This window comes from Chenopodium album, chromosome 4 (assembly GCF_948465745.1).
Source record: "Chenopodium album chromosome 4, dcCheAlbu1.1, whole genome shotgun sequence".
Lineage (NCBI taxonomy): Eukaryota > Viridiplantae > Streptophyta > Magnoliopsida > Caryophyllales > Amaranthaceae > Chenopodium > Chenopodium album.
This window is the reverse complement of record NC_137837.1, coordinates 3,655,538-3,676,387: the sequence shown is the minus strand read 5'-3', so window position 1 is coordinate 3,676,387 and position 20,850 is coordinate 3,655,538. Positions and strand designations below refer to the sequence as shown.

The following is a 20,850-nucleotide window of genomic DNA, read 5'->3' as shown; positions in this document are numbered from 1 at the left end:
CCAGTGTCGGTGTCTGACACGGTGTCCGACACACCGCAGTTGGATGAAGTGTCCATGCATCCTAGGTGTTTGTTCACAGAAAAAAAACTATCACCTCCAATTTATATTAGTTGTAATTAATGAAATTTTTATGTCTCATTAATGAGTATCATTTTGTTACAACTAATAATAAACGGAGGTAAGTCGAAACGACGGTTCTTCATAAGCCACAAGGGAAAATCCATATCATGAAGTTAAGCTCCTTCTTAAACTTAACCAAATCAATTAAAGCATCCCAATATAACATATTATGACAACACAAATAAAATCACTCATTTGAGACAGGACTGAAGAACCAAAACAGTCAATTCCAGCAATGGCGGTTTCACAGGTTTGAGGTACAAAATATACCTGGTACAAATAGCAATCTTAGGACCCTTTCACCTGTTAGGATTAGTGTGGAGATGCATCAATATATGGATGCATAAGGAAGAATTAAAGAGGAAGTTTTTTGAAGGAAGTTCGACCGAACATAGTTCAAGCAACTCTGAAGTTCGGTCGAACCTTGGGGCAGAGAGTTGAGGAAAAATTGCAAATTTGGAGGAGTGACCGAACCAAAGGGGGTTCGACCGAACCACCTCAAGTTCGGCCGAACAGAGGGTAGGTTCGGCCGAACCCCCTGCTGTTCTGTTTCGACGGCTCGATTTCAGCCCGTGCTTCTTGTTTAATTGTTAGCCCTTGGATTGTCGTTTATTACCTAGACTATATATATTCTTTGTTTTGCTTCTTCCTCAAGTATTCACAATCTTTAAACACTAATAGAGGGTTTATGAGAGGTTTAGTGAGGAGCATTGGAATTATATACAATTCATGCTTGTAATCTTGATTCATTCATCATCAATACTACTCCATAGTGCAAGGTGGGTTTTTTCTCCCGGTTCTCGGGTTTTCCCACGGTAACTTTGTCTCCCTTTTATTTGCTTTGATTTCTTCATGGTTGTTCTTAGTTTTTGTGCTTGCATGTTCTTCTTTGTAGTGGGTTGATTGAAATTAGTTTGAGCCCTTAATCCTTTCATCACCCTTCAAATAAAGTTAAATTTTATCCTTTATAGCAATTTTAGCAAAGTTACATGCAGATAGATAAAGAAATTCAACACCCTAAAATCATGATAGAACATTTGAACATCAATAATGAAAAGATAAAGAGAGACTTACAGACATGGTAACATCAAGGCCAAAGGTGAGTGTAAACATGCCTGGTAATGTGAGACATCAGATCATACCGCCAATGACAAGAACTACGGCTGAGATGCAATGGTTGCCAGCTTCGTCTTCTTTGCATCCTCAGTCTCCCGGAATCAGATTCCTCCTAATGCCACTTATAAACCCTTTTTCTCTCATAATCAAAGAGTACTCCAGGCATTTGCCCCACCATTGTGCCCCTAAATTATTCCCCCTTTCTTTGAACCTGCAAACTCTGAATGTTTTTTTTTTTTTTTTTTTTTCCCAATGAAATGAGTTGAAAATTTTATTCCGACAGTTTAAGAGTGGCATAACGCTTATTTATCTTCCCTCTTTTACTGTCAGTATATCAATTATCTCCTCTCTCATAATTTTGCACAGTAAAATATCATAAATCAAGAGAGAACTCTTGTTAGAACACCTCCCTTATGTGAGAACACTTCCTTATTACGTAAGAATATATCTAAATCCACACAATGTGTCGTTTACCAAGCTCATATGGATACAAGGACAAAAAAAGCTTATACCATTGTAAATTTGAAATAAGAAACAATAACCAATCGATTAATAAAATTAATAAATGTCTCCTTATTATCTGAATATAGAATGCTTAATCTTATACCAATTATTTAAAAACGGATTTAAGAAAAGCAAAACATGAACCATCACCTAGGATTGAACAATAAAGATAGTTCAGCAGAATTCAAGGAATTATTATCTAAATACGAAAGACCATCTTGTGTATGTATAGCTGCTCCCTTACCACTGGGCGTACTGGCCATGTACTGAGTTTCTTGTTGTGGCAAATGAAGTGACAAAACTGCTTCTATCTCAAGCAGAACTTCTTTCATTGTTGGTCTGTACCTTCCTTCAAAGTTTAAACACCGCTTTGCGAGATCAGCAACACTTTGAAACTCTTCCTTTGAGCCCTCTTGTATGAGCTGTGTATCAATAATATCAAGTAAGAGAGAATCTTCCATGTGTGAGAGGAACCAAGATGTCAAACTTCTATCTTCTTCGAGGATACTACGTATAGCTTTTTGTCCTGTTAGAAGCTCAATGAGTACCACTCCAAAGCTGTAAACATCACTCTTTTCGGTGTATTGGCTTGATTGAAAGTACTCTGGATCTAGATAACCAAACGTTCCCACAACACGAGTAGTTACATGGGTTTGATCAAGGGCAATAGATCTCGAAGTGCCAAAATCTGATAACTTTGCTCTATACTTGTCATCCAAAAGAATATTGGAGGATTTGATGTCTCGATGAAGAATAGGAATTGAAGATGATGAGTGCAAATAAGCAAGTGCTCCGGCGGAATCAGAAGCAATTTGCAAGCGCATTCTCCAAGTTATCGGAAACTCTTCACTCGGGTGATGAATATGATGGAAGAGAGTTCCATTTGGAATAAATTCATTAACTAATAATGGGACTTCAGTCTCCAAACAACATCCCAATAGCTTAACTATATTTCGATGATTAATTTGTGACAAGATAACCACTTCGTTGATAAACTCTACCAACGGACTTTCAGCAAGAATTTTAGACTTCTTAATGGCAACAATTCTTCCTTCACTTAACATTCCTTTATAAACGGTACCTTGTCCTCCTTTTCCTAGTATTCTATCTTCATTGAAGTAGTCAGTGGCTTTGTCTAATTCATCAATAGTGAAAATTTTCATTCTGGCTACTACACTTTCATCGTACGACATTTGCTGTTGTAACAACAACCCACCATTTCGCTCAAAGTGTCTGGCCTTTTGCTTTGTTAACCTCCTAGTTTTTACAAGGGCATATAACCCCCAACTACCAAAGAGCAAAAGTATTGATCCCAAGGATATGCCTAGCCCTGCAATCAAATTCATAAAATGAATAACCAAACAAACAAAAAAAAAAAATTAACTGCAAAAAGATTGGTAAATTATTGTTATTGTTATAAGGAATATAAGCAAAACCCACATGTGAAAATTCAACAGCTCCGTTGCTTCAATATCCAAAATATATATGCCAAAATACAAATGGGTTAACTCTCCAATTACGAGGCTTGCAGACAAATCCAACATGTCATTCTAGAAGGCTACTCCACCAATTGTCGATTGGTTTTAAAATGGAGCCCAAACCAGATATACCTAGATGTATGGAAGATTAAAGTTATTCACCAAATATTTAGGGATCAGACATTACCAAGAATGATTTTCTTGAGGGATGATGAGTTATTATCAACAATCTTTATGCACGCAGTCCCATTTGTAATCTTTCCATCGCCAAAATATCCACTTGGGCACAAGCATTTGTAACTCCCTGGTGTATTAACACATACCATGCTACATGGGCTATTCGAACCAACAGCGCACTCGTTGATATCTAAGAAACAACAAGAGTGAAATAATATGAATTTATTTATAGATAATATATCTGGGGAAAATTAAACAGAGAATTAGAGCATTTGACTGGTGAAAACTGACCTGAACAACCTGGTTTAAGGTAAGGATTGCCCTCGTAACCTGAATTGCATTCGCAGTGATATCCTCCACCGTCAACATCAATACAGTGAGTATTCAACTGACAAGCATATGTAGTAGAGTTTTTCTTAGCGTCATCACACGTAGGCTTAAAATTAGAACTAAAGTTGAAATCCCCAACAAGCCAATCAAGCACTATGGGCACTTGCTCTTTTACTCTATTTATGAGACTATTTGGAACAAAATCTGAAGATCCACCATAGGTGAAGCTACCACTTCCAGAAAGAAATGCATAAGCACAAGGCTGAAAACTCGAGATATTGGGACCGGTGTGATTTCTCAAGCTCGAAAGGGTAATCATGAAAGACTGCAAGCCAGTCGGTATTGAAGTCTGACAACAACCCAAGCCTGAACAAGACCCCGGAACCAGCTCATTTGGATTAGAGCACAAGGCAAGGCACCCAACGCTGTTATACTCGTGTTGGCTCCCCTTCGCAAGGAATCCGGTATAACCTGAGATCAATGCATAATCATCACAGCCAACAACGTTTAACTTGTTGGTGTTGTTTGAGAAAGTAAAGGGAGAACCAACTATATCAAAGACTAATGAATTTTCAGAAGTCACTTTCCCTAGGGAATCATAGCACTTAGAAGCTAGTCGGGAATTTCGAAGCATAAGGTGGGTCTCAGTTATCTCCATAATGTCTGCATCTCGATTAGAACCAAGGTCAAGCATTGTGAAAGCTTTGGGAGGGTTGTACGAGTTGTTACAGAAGACAGTGAAGTAATAACTGATAGAGCAATCAGAACCGATGCCAAATGGGTATGGAATGGTTAAATTGCCACACTTTTGTGGGCAACCAGGTTTGGTGGTGTTAGCAGCTGTAAGCATGTTGGCTGGTGTTATAAATATGGCGATGGTGGTGATTCCCAATAGAGAAAAAATGAGCAGGAGATACCATAATCTTAGTAAGAAAAACATATTATGATATCTCAGATTTCAGCAGTAGTACCAAAAATATTTATCTTTAAGTGTGCTATATTGGTGTTTGGATTAAAGCACATGAGATTTTGAAAAGATTTTGATATTAATGGCAGATTGGCAGGATTATGAAAACATAGAATAGAATGAGAGGGTAGGTGGAAACTTAATTATATTATAAAGATTTATGGCTTAAATGTTACAGTTGCCAGTCATTTATGTCAATTTTTGATGGTTGTGATCACCTAAAGCAATCTGCCAAGTGTGGAAAAAAAACATATGACTCCGTCAAGTCATAGTCAAAGTATGGAAAGATAAAATCCTAATATGTCAAACATTCAAATGCACATCTATTTTACACTACTTCTAGAATTAACTTTTAGGTACAACAAGGTTCAACTGGTCAATTTTTATATCCCATGCATAATAATATAATATATGATATACAATTACCTAACCCAAAATACATTGACCGACCTTAACACCCAAAATGACAGCTCTACTAGCTATCCCTCTATTGGTACAAGGTTAATGTATACAAAAGGAAATAAACAAGAGGGAATTGCACAGTTTGACAGCAGACTAGGAGAAGGTTTCCTTTTTTCAAGTGTGTGTGTGATCGCATGTATGTTCCGTGGTCTGTAAGGAGATACAATAATGAAGACTGCTACAGATTCAGAATATAAGCAATGTATACAAATCATGTTCATCCTTTCAGAAACAATGCTTGGATAGATAATTATGCTTAGTCTCTAATTTGAAAGACTCCTAGTGTCCTAGTCTTCTGAGAGTAAGTCTTATCTTTCTATCACAAGAAATGATGATAGATCTGTAAATGAACAACAATTCTATAAGCCAAGGGTTCAAAAGAAGAAGAAATGAGGATAAAAACAGAGTATAAAGAAGGATAATTCAAATTAGCACCTCATAGCAATAACAATGTCATGAAAAATAATGTCATCCCCAAGGTTTATTAATTATGACAATACAGATGAACTATATATTATCCTTTAATTTAAAGCACTGACAATGTTTTATGTTTACCAAATAGTCCATTTTGAACAGATAATGCACAAGAAAGACACTTCAGCAGAACTTAAAATATTAATGGAAGCAGAAAATTAAATCAGACCAGCTGCTTATTAGAATGGCGCATAAACAAAGTAGAAATTTAATGCATGACTTAAAAATATTACCTGGATAAGTAAAACTAGGCCATTAAGATCTCCATTCGCCATCTTGTTTAAGCAATAAGGACAACCCAGCTGAATATTAAAAAGCAGTTTCCAAAGAAGGCATGCCAGGTTCATAGGGCCATCTGTTCAGTTTCCAACCAATATTGCTGATTTACTCAAGAAAAGTAGAGAAAGATATTTCTATCACTAATAAAACTTTTTTCAAGGAAGACTGTCTCTTCCTGTCCGAGTTCTACAAGATCTGCAACACCCAAAATAGGTTGAGGAAAAATGCATTTAGATAAAATCACACAAAAATAAGACAATTTCAGGGGGGAAAAAAAAGTTTTTTTCTCAGACAAAATAAGTTCAAAAAATATCATTTCATACCAAATAAGCTAAACCAAACAGAGCCTTTGTGTTGGTTTTACCTTAACTTGTAATACCTGCTCTTCATAAGCCACAAGGGAAAGTCCATATCATGAAATAAACTCCCTCTAAAACTTAGCCAATCAATTAAAGCATAACATATTATTATTCAATGACTCATTGTGACATAAATGAATAACAAAACAGTCAATTCAAGCAATGGTGGTTTCACAAGTTTAACTTACAAAATATACTTGGTAGCAATGCCAAAACTTCAGCAGTTCAGCCAAAATTTAAATTTTAACCTTTATAATAATTTTTAGCGAACTTACACGCAGATTGATTAGGTAGTTCAACACCCTAAACTCATGATTGAACATTTGATGATTTAAACATCAATAATGAAAAAAGAAGAGAGACTTACAGAGCTGCTGCTCAGCGGCAACATGGTAACATCAAGGCCAAAGGTGAGTGTATACACACCTGGTAAGGTGAGATATCATACCGCCAACGTGAGAACTAGGGCTGAGATGAAATGGTTGCCAGCTTCCTCTTCTTTGCATCCTCAACCTCCCAGAATCAGATTCCTCCCAATATCTCCACCCAATTCCAGTTACCAACCCTTTTTTCTCACATAGTCAAAGAATACTCAGCCCACCATTGTGCCTCTAAAGTTCCGTCTTCATTTGAATCTGTGAACTCTAAATGTTCTTTTCATCTTTTTTTTTTTCTTTTCTTCTTATTTTTAAATGAATGAGTTGAACAATTATATCCTATAGTTTTAGATTGGCATACTGCTTTTTTATCTAGCCACTTTGACTGTCAGTCTATCAATTATTTCCTCTTTTTTTAATTTTGCATCGAGTGACATACTGTATATCATAATGTACACATGTGTCATACAACAATATAAATATGGGCTCGTTTAAGGTTTTTTTATTTCCCAAAAAGTGTGTTATTATCAATATTTACTATAAATCTATCATGCCTCTTAGAATCTTTAAGTGTTTTCTGCATATTGCTTCAGCTCATAATTAAGATGAGTCAATCAAGTCACAATCATTCGGGAACATAACATAAATGAAGGTACAACTTTCGGCCAGCATTTTCAGTCTCATAGGAAATGTATAATTAAGGGAAAATTAAAAGCAAAAGGAGGAAAAAAAAAAAAAAGAGAGAGAGAGAAAGAGAGCATTGAAGACAGTGTATAGCACCTGTAACATATCCTTGTATCAATTGTAGCATTTAATTGTAACATATCTTCTTGGTAGTTTCTCGTAAAAAACTATTCATTGACTTTAATCATCAAAACAAATCTCAGTGATAAGTGAAGGCCAAGATTAGACATTGGATTCAAAGTTATCCAAATTACTGATGTTACTCTATCCCCAAATTCTTGACAAAATTTCAAGTTCTTTAGCTAAACCAACAATCATCTACTACCATTAATAGGGTAGCCTTGCTCAGAGTGTCCTCTTTGCTGTGGAGGTCCAGTAGGTTCAGGATAACCTCTTTGCTGCTGAGGTCCGGTATGTTCAGGATATCCTCTTTGATGCAGAGGTCCGGTTGGTTCGGGGTGTCCTGAATACCCTGTAGGTCCAGCAGACCCAGAAAATCCAGTTGGTGGCCTAAACCTAGGAGGACCAGCATTTTGTTGATGTTGTCCTGGTCCTGCTGGTCTAGCAAAACCTGAAGGCTGGGAATAAGATTGCTGAAAATTTCCCTGCCTCCTCTCATCCAGGAGCCTTTCAATCTCATCTCTCCGTCCCTCCTTTTCAAACTCTTGTAACAGAAACTCCCGAAGTGAAGGAGTGACACCAACACCGTACTTCATGATCTGACCAACCATATTCAAACACACATCAAATACACCACCACCACACAGCCCTTTGATGACAATTTCATACGTGGATGAATCAGGTTTTGGATCCCTTTCCCCCATTTTTGTCAAGACTTGTGAACATTCTAGTGCTTTGTTATTCTGAATCAATTCAGTAAACCACCTATTCGCATAGTCCGTAATCACTCTTAAATTAGCTTCAACCATCATCTCAAACATTCTCATGGCATCATCAATCCTTTGATCCTTAAGATAAGCATCAATCAAGGTTCTATAACCAGTAACATCCGGGCTCAAAGATTTCGACTTTAGCTCCGTAAAGAACTCCTCCGCCTTCTGAATCATCCCATGTTCAGCAAACCTAACAATAATGTTGTTATAACCAGCTACATCCATAGCAAACTGCCTTGACCCCATCTTGGTCCCTACCTTCTTAAAAGTGCTTAAAGCCTCTTCAAACTTCCCCTCCTTAAAACACTCATTCACCATTATATTAAAACTATCCGAATTCACTGCCTGAAAATTCGGAGGAGTATGTCTATCCAACATCGATTCAAACAACTCCCACGCCTCTTTCTTCTTCTCATACTTAAGCAACACCTCAAGAAGCACATTACAAGTGGCAGGGGTCATCTTAAACTGAAGATCAAGCAATGACCGATACGATTCCATAGCCTCCTTCTCTCTTCCCTTATTAAAGAACCACTCCATAAACGTAGCATTCACAACACCATCATACACAAGACACCTCTCCTTAAGCTCATCAAAAAACTCATTTGCCTTATCAAAATCATCCAAATCCAAAAACCCTTTAATCAAATTATTATAAACAAGCGAATCGGCCCCGAGTCCCTTATTAAGCATCTCCCTAAGAAGATCAACAGCTTCCCCAATCCTCCCAACATCAATTAACCCTTTAGTCAAATGCCTAAAAGTAACAGAAGAAGGACTAAACGGAGCCTCAGCTAAAATTAACTTATAAATCTCAAGACCCACATCAACCCTTTTACACTCACAATGACTAACAATCAAAAAATTGTAAGAAACAATGTTGGGTACAATATTAGACTGCTTGAAAAAGAATTGGAAGAGAGAGACTGCATCATCGTACCTCTGAGCTCTATACATAGCAGCAATAATGGCGTTACAAGTGAAGACAGTAGGACGGGTGCGAGAGAACACAGCTTGTCGAGCAAGGAGAGCAGCGTTATCGAGGTCACCGGCACGAATGAGGGATTGAACACGGTTATGGAGGTTGAGGCGGGGGCCGGTGAGAGCAGAGGTGGTGTCGGGGAGAGGGCGAGCGTTGGGATCAGGAGGAGGACGAGGGGCGTTGGGGTCGCGGCGGAGGGCGTGGAGAGGGGGTTCGATGCGGAGGCGGCGTTTACGGCGGCGGCGTTCGGCGGCGGCTTCTTCGGCGGAGGAGAAGGCGAGGGTGCGAGGGTGGAGGAGAGAGAATGAAGGGTGAGGGTGGAGGTGGAGGTGGGGGAGAGAGGAGGGTGGTGTGGTGGTGGTGGTGGTGGTGGTGGAGGAGAGAGAAGTGCGGCGGAGGGAGCGGAGGAGGAGGCGGTAGAGAGGCATGGTGGTGGTGGTGGTGGAAGGGAGGAAGATAGGGAAATGGGGAACAGGGGAAGTAGAGAGTTTGTGAAAAGTGAGAGGTACTCCTTAAACCCTAACTAAAGAAAGTAAGAAGAGGTGCTCGTAGCATTTCCTTTTTCCTGGTCCCACTATAGGACCGTTTATCACAATAAAATTAGAGTTGGCAACCTTTGACATGACACGACAATGTGACCGAGACTGACACGAACAAGTTATTGAGAGAAAATACGAAGACAACATGACATGACACGAAATCAACCCCAACACAACCCGTTTAAATAAAGTGGTCAAGTTATGCAATTATCTTACATTTAAAATACTACGGAGTACATTATTATGTAGTTTTTCATAGATTTTTACACGGGACCAAACACAAACACTACATGACACTACTTTTTGTCAGTTGTATCTAACATTGGATCAAGCTAGAACGAACGGGACTATAAAATGGAAAATTCAAGTCTCGGAAAGATAGATTGATTGTGGTAGGTTTGTAATTTTAGAAATTGTTTTGTACACCCGAATGCACGGTGCACCCAAGAGTATGTTTTGCTCCTTTCGATAATTATTGCTCATTTTATCATCAAATAAACAAACAAATACCCTTGGGTGTAGCGTACACCTGGGTGTAATTAAGAATCTCTCACCATATTCCAAATGTACATTGTACATATAGAGTTAGGAGTGGATTGAATTTGTCTTAGGAATTTATTTCCAACTTATTGCTATCCCGTTGTGGTTATTTCGATAGCATAGGGGGGAAGTGTGTGTTTAAATTATAAACACGTATAATGTGTTTCATCCACTTGACTTATTTGAACGTGTCTTGTCTTATTAAAACTTATTTCAGCTATAATTTGAACTTGAATAACCCTTACCTTAACTTTTTTTCTCATGAATTTATCTTATCTAAAAATTACACCATAAAGGTTGATTTTGTATAAGTGGACTAAGTGGTATATCTACCAAATTATATTATGCACTACAATTCTGTACAAATTCAGTGTGGATTAATCTAGTTAATTTTTCTTAATTGATTTTCTGGAAAAAGATTTCAAATAACAAATTATACTAACCCACTTTACAAGGCTAAACCAAGTAGGGGTGAAAGTTCGGTTTGCGGTTTGGATTATAGCCAAAACCGAATCCAATCCGAATTAATTCAGTTTCGGAAATCTCAATTCAAATCCAAACCGTATTAAGATTCAACCCAATCCAATCCAAACCGAACTAATTCGGTTTTTCAAATTAGAATCCAATCCAAACCGAAATTTGTTCCCTTCTTTTGCAACATTTAAATTCGAAACTCGAACTTTACCTTGAAAATCCTACAATCATTTCTTGTTAACTACATTCTTTGTGAGAGAGTAAGATATTGAGAAAAGACAATTGAGAATTAGGTTCTTTTTTTAAGTTTATATATGAAAGGGGAAACTTTGAAAAAGAAAATGGGCTTAAAGTATTGGGTCAAAATTCGGTTTGTAATTCGGTTTTCGGTTTTTTTAAACCCCAAACCGAATCCAATCCGTAATCCATATGTTTTAATTTTTCCAATCCGAATTCTAAAAATATCCAAACCGAATTACTAATTCGGTTTGGTTTTCGGTTCGATTCGGTTTTAATCCGTTTCACCCCTAAAATCAAGTAATGCAACAGAGTTAAATTATATGTAAATACTTCATATATAAGACTATAAGAGAGTTACATTGCCTCACGCCCTTAACCCTCTATAATTAAAAATTTATCCTATTATGCTACAATAACCTTTATAATGCTACATAACTATATCATTCTTTCGCTTCATACATGCACTACTGCCAAAAAAAATGCTAGGAAACAAAATTTTTACAATATCTGAATCTGAATCTGAAAGTAGTTTGTGTGACTATATATATAGAGTACTTTGTATTGATTCAAACTTAAAACCAAGCTCGTTCAGTGCTATCGTGCAGTCGTGCACATCTCTAATATAACAACATATTGTCATATTGACACATGAGAAAGGGCTTGAATTAACAAAATAACTATGCCTACAACTTTAACCTGAAGTTCCACAGAAATCACGATATTGGCATCAATGCAGCAACTTCCTGGGAAGAGAATAAGCTTGAGCTGAGGGAGGCTGTGTACACCACACTTATATCAGCAACTGCTTGGTTACATTCAGGGAGCATCTGCTGTACTGAAGTAGTTTCATTTCGTGATTGCAGCCCCTCGAGTATTATAGCAACTTCTTTCATAGTAGGCCTTTGCTTTCCATTCAAGTTCAAGCATTCTTTAGCAAGGTTAGCCACAACCTCTAGCTCTTCCTGCTTTGCCTCGTTTGAAACCTCAGGATCAACGATATCAGACAAACAGAAATTTCCCATCATAAGAAGAAACTCTGTGGCAAGACTTCTCCATTCTTTAGATTTGTCTGGAGATATTGGCTTCTTGCTAGTCAAGAGCTCAACAAGGACTACTCCAAAGCTATAAACATCACTTTTTTCAGTGAATTGGTTGGATTGGAAGTACTCTGGATCCAAATATCCAAATGTCCCTTTAACTTGAGTAGTCAAGTGAGTCTGATCAATCAGTATAGTCCTTGAAGTGCCAAAATCGGAAACTTTTGCTCTGTATTTGTCATCCAAAAGTATATTTGAAGACTTAATATCTCTGTGGTAGATAGGAGTAGACGACGATGAATGAAGGTATGCAATTGCACCTGCTGATTCTGCAGCAATTTGCAAGCGCATTTTCCAAGGAATGTGAAACTCTTCACTTGGGTTATGGATATGCTGAGAGAGTGTTCCATTTGGGATGAACTCGTAAACAAGAAGAGGTACTTCGGTTTCCAAACAGCACCCTAGAAGTTTAACCACACTTCTGTGGTTTATTTGAGAGAGGATAACTACCTCGTTTATGAAAGGCTCTAATTGGCTTTCATCAACTTTTTTGGATTTCTTAACTGCTATAACCCTTCCATCCGTCAGCATACCTTTGTAAACTGTACCTTGGCCACCCTGCCCAAGTATTCTGTTCTCGTTGAAATTATCTGTGGCTACCTCTAATTCGCTGACAGTAAAAACTTTTGTTTTCTCCACAACACAATCATTATAGCACATTTGTCTTTGTAACAGCAAACCACCATTTTGTTTGAAGTTCTTAGCTCTTAGTTTTATCTTCTTCCTTCTTTTCAAAATCTGACACAACCAATAGCAACCAAGAGACACCAATAATGATCCTATGCCAATACTCAATCCTGCAAACAAAACGATCTGCATATTAGCATCTATTTTCTTATCATAAACTCATTTTTGAGCAATGACATGCCTTTCAATTTGTTTTATTCTTTCATATGTATCTAATCATTGAGTTTAAGATTAAGCAAATTCCTTAAGCCTTAACCTTCGTACCTTGCCATCTGACATAGCGTTAGTTTTAATTTTTGAACATTCTGAAAACTGAACTAAATGAGATAATGCCATGTGAACAATTTGAAGTCCAAATGTTACCTAGCACAACTCCCAGAAGATTCCTGCTCTTTTTAGGAATAAAACACCTAGCATCCATATAATCATCAGAAGTGATGTAACAATCACCTTTGCAGCTTGCACATCGTGGCGACTCTGCAAATTTAATAAATAAACAAATAAAATTGGATGTATTTTTCCATTAAAAAAAAAAACTTCTCTCTTTCGGCGGTGGTTTAGGGGGGGGGGGGCGGGGGAGGGTGGAGTTGGTTAGTCAAACTGACCTTGGCATCCGTTAGGAAGATAAGGATTACCACCTTGTCGTTGCAGGCAGCTACATGTGTAATCACCATTAGCTTGATGCATGTAACAATTTCCAGAACCGGAATCATTTGATGATTGATCAGGTAAATAAAAATATTTCCAATCAAGATTAACCGGTATATGACTTCCACTGCTAACTAGGGACAATAGTGAATGCTGAGGGTTAGATAATTCAAGATTATTCAAGAAATCACGGTTTGCTAATAAGACATAGCTGCAAGTCCCATTAGTTAGAGTGATGTTAACACTGTAAACACTCAGGGGATAGGGGAGACCAGATAAGCAAATCGATTTCTGGGATGTCGAATTGCCCCTGATTTTACTATTACAAACTGATCCACACCGAGCCACTACCTTGTCCCCAACATTGACAAAAGAAGTCCCTACACAATTTACAGGAGCAAAATCATTGTAAATGGAGGAGAAACTATATGGGCTTCCACCCAAGTTAGCACTCGTCCATGTTGTAGCTTGTCCATTACAGTTAACAGCCATGGAAGCATTAATTGTCACTTCTGGCGACTTTAAGGAAATTTTTAGCACCTGAAAATTGAATTTGGTAAGAACTGGAATTGAAGTGTTACATGTAATTTCATACCATTCACTATAATAGCACCTCGAACCAATACCAAATGGATACGGAATAGTAACATTTCCACACTTATCTGGACAACCAGGTTTTGCCATTGGTGGAGCTGCTTCGACTATATCTCTTGATAGCCATAGGACAAGTGCCACTGTTGCAAGCATCATATCCATGGTTGCCAGCTTACCACCCAATTCACCTATAGCAAATTCTGTGTTTGTGATTTTTTGGATTAGCAATGCAGCAGGCCTGTAGAACTCAAGGGTAAAACATTGAACTAAGATATCAACAAAATTTACAAGATGTTAATAAGTCAATTATTAAAGCTAATAATTCAGCTTCCTTGGTCCACTTCCTGACAAAACTACACTTAGAAACCAATTAGGATGCGTAATTAGCTAGCTGCATAATATTGACTAAGAGGTCTAAGACACTTGATAAAGGAGACCAAACTGTTTCTAATATGCTGATAGAAGAATCATCCATTTGGATCACCCTCTTTATAGTACATACCACCACCGTTGAATAATCAGAAAACATAAAGTCATGTAATACTTCCAAACAAAACTAATATACAATCTTGCATAAAAGACATCATAATTTACATTGTATGAGACAAATTAATTCAATAATCTAAAACATATCCACACAAAATAGTAGCCCAGAAAAGTCATAGATCCGGTAAGTGTATGAGGCCACTGTGATGTTAACATTACAGGATGTCACAATATTCGCAAACAATATTGACAGATAAATCAGGGAGAATAGCTATGTACTTGGGAAGCATTAAAAAAACTCTACACATAACGTTCACACATCAAACACGAAAACCACACCTGATTTCCAGCTTGAAGAACAGGGGATAGACAAGCAAATCATGACTGGCTCCGGGTTCCTTCTGTTATCCTTCGCAGCTGCCATAACCTTTTGGTCAGAAAAGAGGTTAGACTGCAAGAAGCATCAGCTGCAGATTTTTCTCATTTATATTTTAAGAGGGATGAAAGATTAGAATCATGTTTAACCAATTCAGATTTGTTTGATTCATATCCATAACAATCTGGGCAATTCCCATACAATCTACCATTTTCGTAATGAACTGCCTTTCCACTAAAATGTAAAAAATAGTGCAACAATCAGATATTCTTTCAATAACTATAGATAAAGTTATGTAAACGAATTTCTGTAACCCACTGTAAGTGTTACAACATCACCCACCTATGAAAAGCTAGCATATCTCAAGAAGCTCTATTGAAGGCAGTGGTAGATCCAAGATTTCCAATCAAGGGTAGCACATAGTCATTTAAGAAAATTTAAATGAGAAAAAACATATCAAATAACTGAAAAACCAGACTTTATTTTAGGTGGTTATATTAAAAACAATCGCCAAAAATGGTTAACAAAATAACGGCTTGTGTTAGTACATTGTTGTAGTAATTAACAATTGGATTTTAGACATTTGATTGAGAACTAATTCAAAAAACTGCAAAATATTACTGTTGTACGGAGCATTATATGTGTATAATTTTATTTTTTAATCACAGAGTAAAACTAGTAGTTTTGAACTAGTTAACAAAATATTTCATACTCCTTAAATAATTTGTGAAATGAAACTAGATTGGCGTACATGGTACACTGCTCATATATGAAGAATCAATGCATCTTCCTCCTGTGAAGAGAATGTGCTTGAGCTGAAGGGGGCTGTGTCCATCACACTTATATCAGCAACCGCTTGGTTCCATTCAGGGAACGTCTGCTGTACTGAAGAAGTTTCATTTCGTGATTGCAGCCCCTCGAGTATTATAGCAACTTCCTTCATAGTAGGCCTTTGCTTTCCATTCAAGTTCAAGCATTCTTTAGCCAGGTTAGCCACAGCCTCTAGCTCCTCCTGTTTAGCCTCCTTTGAGACCTCAGGATCAAGGATATCAGACAAACAAGAATTCCCCACCAAAAGAAGAAACTCTGTGGCCAGACTTCTCCATTCTTTAGATTTGTCGGGAGAGATTGGCTTCTTGCTTGTCAATAGCTCAACAAGGACTACTCCAAAGCTATAAACATCACTTTTTTCAGTGAATTGGTTAGATTGGAAGTACTCTGGATCCAAATATCCAAATGTCCCTTGAACTTGAGTAGTCAAGTGAGTCTGATCAATCAGTATAGTCCTTGAAGTGCCAAAATCGGAAACCTTTGCTCTGTATTTGTCATCCAAAAGTATATTTGAAGACTTAATATCTCTGTGGTAGATAGGTGTAGATGACGATGAATGAAGGTATGCAATTGCACCTGCTGATTCTGCAGCAATTTGCAAGCGCATTTTCCAAGGAATGTGAAACTCTTCACTTGGGTTATGGATATGCTGAGAGAGTGTTCCATTTGGGATGAACTCGTAGACAAGAAGAGGTACTTCGGTTTCCAAACAGCACCCTAGAAGTTTAACCACATTTCTGTGGTTAATTTGAGAGAGGATAACTACCTCGTTTATGAAAGGCTCTAATTGGCTTTCATCAACTTTTTTGGATTTCTTAACTGCTATAACCCTTCCATCAGTCAGCATACCTTTGTAAACTGTACCTTGGCCACCCTGCCCAAGTATTCTGTTCTCATTGAAATTATCTGTGGCTACCTCTAATTCGCTGACAGTAAAAACTTTTGTTTTCTCCACAACACAATCAGTGTAGCACATTTGTCTTTGTAACAACAAACCACCATTTTGTTTGAAGTTCTTAGCTCTTAGTTTTATCCTCTTCCTTCTCTTCAAAATCTGCCACAACCAATAGCAACCTACAGACACCAATAATGATCCTACGCCAATACTCAATCCTGCAAACAAAACGTTCTGCATAATTAGCATCTATTTTCTTATCATAAACTCATTTTTGAGCAATGATATGCCTTTCTATTTGTTTATTCTGTCATATGTATCTAGCATTTAAGATTCAGCTATTTCCTTAAGCCTTAACCTTTGTACCTTGTCATCTGAGATAGCATTATAAATATTCTAAGTAATTGCTCATGAAAATTGAACTAAATGAGATGATGCCCTGTGAACAATGAAGTCCAAATGTTACCTAGCACAACTCCCAGAAGGTGTGCCCTGCTCTTTTCAGGAGTATAACACCAAACATCCATATAATCATCAGAATTTACGTAACAGTCACCATTGCAGCTTGCACATCGTGGTGAGTCTGCACAGAAGATATATACTGGAAGTAAGTATGGTTCCTATAAAAATAAATAAATAATTTTTTTTTTTTTTTTGGGGGGGGGGGGGGGGGGGAGATCTGTGGATGCTGGAGGTTGGTTATTCAAACTTACCTTGGCATCCGTTAGGAAGATAAGGATTTCCACCCTGACCTTGAGGGCAGTTACATGTATAATCACCATCATCTGGATCCAAATTACAATTGTCAGAACTGGAATCATTTGATGATTGATCGGGTAAATAATAATACAACCAATCAAGATTAACCGGTATATGACTTCCATTGCTGACTAGGGAAAAAAGTGATTGCTGAAGGTGAGGAGATTCAAGATTATTCAAGAAATCACTATTTGCTAATAAGACATAGCTGCAAGTCCCATTAGTTTGAGTGATGTTAACACTGTAAACACTCAGAGGATAAGGTGGACGAGATAAGCAAATTGATTTCTGGTATGTCGAATTGTCCCTGATTTGATTATTACAAACTGATCCACAACGAGCCACTACTTTGTCCCCACCATTGACAAAACAAGACCCTACACAATTTACAGGAGCAAAATCATTGTAAATGGAGGAGAAACTATATGGGCTTCCACCCAAGTTAGCACTCGTCCATATTGTATCTTGTGCAGTACAGTTAACAGCCATGGGAGAATTAATTGTCACTTCTGACGACGTTAAGGAAATTTTTAGCACCTGAAAATTGAATTTGGTAAGAATTGGATTTGAAGTGTTACATGTAATTTCATACCATTCATTGTAATAACACCTTGAACCAATACCAAATGGATATGGAATAGTAACATTTCCGCACTTATCCGGACAACCAGGTTTTGCCATTGGTGGAGCTGCGGCTACTATATCTCTTGATAGCCATAGGACAACTGCCAGTGTTGCAAGCATCATATCCATGATTGCCAGCTTACCACCCAATTCACCTACTAGCAAATTCTGTGTTTGTGAATTTTTGTATCAGCCATGCAGCAGGCCTGTAGAATTCAAGGGCAAAACATAGAAACAAAATACTTTGTATCAACAAAATTTATAAGATGTTAGTAGGCAATTAATAAAGATAATAATTCAGCTTCCCTGGCCCACTTCCAGACAAAATTACACTTATAAAACGATTAGGAAATATAATTAGCTAGTTCCACTATATTGACTAGGACACTTAATCTAGGAGACCAGAATGTTTTTTATTTGAGAAATGGAAATTTTATCCACCTAGGTCATCTTCATAGTAAATACAGCCACCATTAAATAATCAGAAAACATAAAAGTCATGAAACACTTCCAAACCAAATTGGTATACAATCTTCCAGAAAGACTTCGTAATCTACATCATATGATACAAATCTTTTCAATTCAGCTAAAATTGTAAATTTTAGTAATAGGTCAACATGATTTTACCACCCAAAATTAACGAACTGTGCATAATTCAAATATCTAAAACATATTCATAGAAAATAGTAGCCCAGAAAAGCCAAAGGTTCTGTAAGTGTACCTGTGTATCAGACTATCAGTGTCTGTAATACTAAATTTAAACCTGAATTTCAGACAAGACAGTGAAACATCACACAGTTCAGAAGGCCACTAGGATGTTAATTTTACAAAATGTCGCAATGTTCACAAACAATATACAAATAAATCAGGGAGCCAAGAATAGCTATGTACTTAAGAAGCATTAAAACTCTGCACATAATGTTCACACATCAAGCACAAAATTGGATAACTACACCTGATTTCCAACTTGAGAATTGTGGAAAGACAAATCATGACTGGCTCCAGGTTCCTTTCGTTATCCTTCACATCTGCCATAATCTTTTGGTCAGAAAAGAGGTTAGACTGCAAGAAGCATCAGCAGCAGATTGTAAGAGAGATGAAAGGTTAGAATCATGATTAGCCAATTCAGATTTTTTTTTTTTTTTATTCATGTCCATACCAATCTGGGCAATTCCAATACAATATACCATTTTCGTAATGAACTGCCAATCCACTAAAAAGTAAAAAAATAGTCCAACAATCAGATAGTATTTCAATAATTATAGATAAAGTAATGTAAACAAATTTCTGTAACCCGCTGCAAGTGTTACAACATCACCCACTTATGAAAAAGCTAGCATATCTCAAGGAGCTCTATCAAAGGGTCATGTATCATTGTAACAAGTATCCCATTCAGCTTCCATTGCATCCTTGGCAGCTATTTCTGAGCAGAAAGGATTGGCTGAATCTGATTTCATCACTCTTCTCTATACACAATAATGTTCATGACCTCGGAGCTTCATATAGACACGCAATTAAGTCTCATTTGAAATGACAATCACCACACAAATGGCCAGCACGAATTTCACTGCAAGCATGATGAGCACAATTAAACCAATTGAATTATTTTGCAGTACAATCATCATAAGCATGAATGACCTCATGGATCAGAACATGATCGACCTCATCTTGCACGTTCATATTATTAACGCTGTACAGTATGAACAGCATAGAATTTACCAGTAGCTATTGTAAATTACCAATCATATTCTTTATTTTGGGCACTATTCTACTCCTAAATATGATGTACCTAGAAAAAAGCAAGTTAATCTTAAAACCCATCAGTGATTAGACTGATTACAAACCAAACCCCCAACAGCCGAACAATCTAGTCTTAACCCACTAAATCTAAAACAGGTTTTTCTAAAATTGAAGGAAAAATAGATGCTAAACCCTTATCAAGAAATTGGCTTCAATGAAAGAGATGTTTATATTAATCAATACACACCCAGAAACTTACAGCAATTCAAATACGTTTACTCAGTTAAACGAAACCAAATCTTCTCATTGAAAATGCAGACATTAAACTTCAATTATTAAAATATACGGAGTACAAAATTGAAATCAATATACCTGGACTGCTGGAAAACCCAATACAAAAGAATCAAATTTAATCATTCTCATCACTATATATATATAAGATCATAAATTATTGGTTAGTAAGAAATGCCCAAATGCAATACATTAATCAAATACCCAAATCCTGAATTGTCAATTAATTCATCATTTATTCATCAATCTTTCAATTTAAAATTCACAAAATTAGAAAGGAAAAAAAAAAACCATAATTTAAAGTTGCGACGCTGCAAGAAGAGAGAGGAGGGAAAGTTAAGCAGTGAAACAAAGTAAAAGAACCACTTACCAAATAGCGAGTTACTCTGAATTCGATCAACCTCGGAAAAGTTTGAATTTGGCCGGAATTTCAGAGAGGTTGCAGTTGTTGCGGTGGTGGCGAAATGAAGTGACTAGTGAATCTGTGAGTGAGTGACTCAAATCACTCAGGACGAGTAGGACGCTAAATTACTAATTAACCCCTTTTTATCCCTATAACTCCGTAAGGCTATAACAACAATTAGGAGGAGATTTGAACCTAACCACCAAAAAGCGATCCCTGAATCTAAATTGGCCCAACGGAGTAATCAAATAAAAAAAAAATGCTCCATACTAATTAACCTCTTTTTTTATTGACAAGCTATATGACATCCTTATTTTACTAGGTAACGCCCACATTTAAAAATGAATGGACAAACATACCCTCGCATGTATTTCATGTTTTAACTCAATCAAGCATTCTTTCCTCCCAACTAACCACCACCGAC

General features: G+C 37.1%; 3 protein-coding genes and 1 pseudogene across 4 annotated transcripts; all 4 read right to left on the bottom strand.

Annotated features, from left to right (window-relative positions):
- Positions 1 to 1,709: 1,709 nt before the first annotated feature.
- LOC145628586 (wall-associated receptor kinase-like 8) lies at positions 1,710 to 7,264 on the bottom strand. Its single transcript, XM_081680921.1, has 3 exons — positions 3,687 to 7,264; positions 3,406 to 3,585; positions 1,710 to 3,070 (listed from the first exon to the last, which is right to left on the bottom strand). Exons 1-3 carry the CDS (start codon positions 4,663 to 4,665, stop codon positions 1,887 to 1,889), a joined length of 2,343 nt encoding a protein of 780 aa, XP_081537047.1. The 5' UTR covers positions 4,666 to 7,264; the 3' UTR covers positions 1,710 to 1,886.
- A 153-nt stretch (positions 7,265 to 7,417) lies between these two features.
- Positions 7,418 to 9,688, bottom strand: LOC145628588 (pentatricopeptide repeat-containing protein At1g10270 pseudogene; annotated as a pseudogene).
- Positions 9,689 to 11,448: 1,760 nt separating this feature from the next.
- On the bottom strand, positions 11,449 to 14,286 carry LOC145628587 (wall-associated receptor kinase-like 8). The gene is made up of 3 exons (XM_081680922.1): positions 13,385 to 14,286; positions 13,143 to 13,256; positions 11,449 to 12,889 (listed from the first exon to the last, which is right to left on the bottom strand). The coding sequence occupies exons 1-3, from the start codon at positions 14,181 to 14,183 to the stop codon at positions 11,709 to 11,711; spliced, it is 2,094 nt and encodes a 697-aa protein (XP_081537048.1). The 5' UTR covers positions 14,184 to 14,286; the 3' UTR covers positions 11,449 to 11,708.
- A 1,232-nt stretch (positions 14,287 to 15,518) lies between these two features.
- Positions 15,519 to 20,697, bottom strand: LOC145628585 (putative wall-associated receptor kinase-like 16). 2 transcript variants are annotated; one of them, XM_081680919.1, is made up of 5 exons: positions 20,394 to 20,697; positions 18,948 to 19,559; positions 17,323 to 18,198; positions 17,076 to 17,192; positions 15,519 to 16,827 (listed from the first exon to the last, which is right to left on the bottom strand). In XM_081680919.1, the coding sequence occupies exons 3-5, from the start codon at positions 18,119 to 18,121 to the stop codon at positions 15,647 to 15,649; spliced, it is 2,097 nt and encodes a 698-aa protein (XP_081537045.1). In that variant the 5' UTR covers positions 18,122 to 18,198; positions 18,948 to 19,559; positions 20,394 to 20,697; the 3' UTR covers positions 15,519 to 15,646. The 2 variants fall into 2 exon arrangements, with proteins under 2 accessions (XP_081537045.1, XP_081537046.1); XM_081680920.1 differs by lacking the exons at positions 18,948 to 19,559; positions 20,394 to 20,697 and having other exon boundaries at positions 17,323 to 17,905; positions 17,992 to 18,142.
- Positions 20,698 to 20,850: the final 153 nt, after the last annotated feature.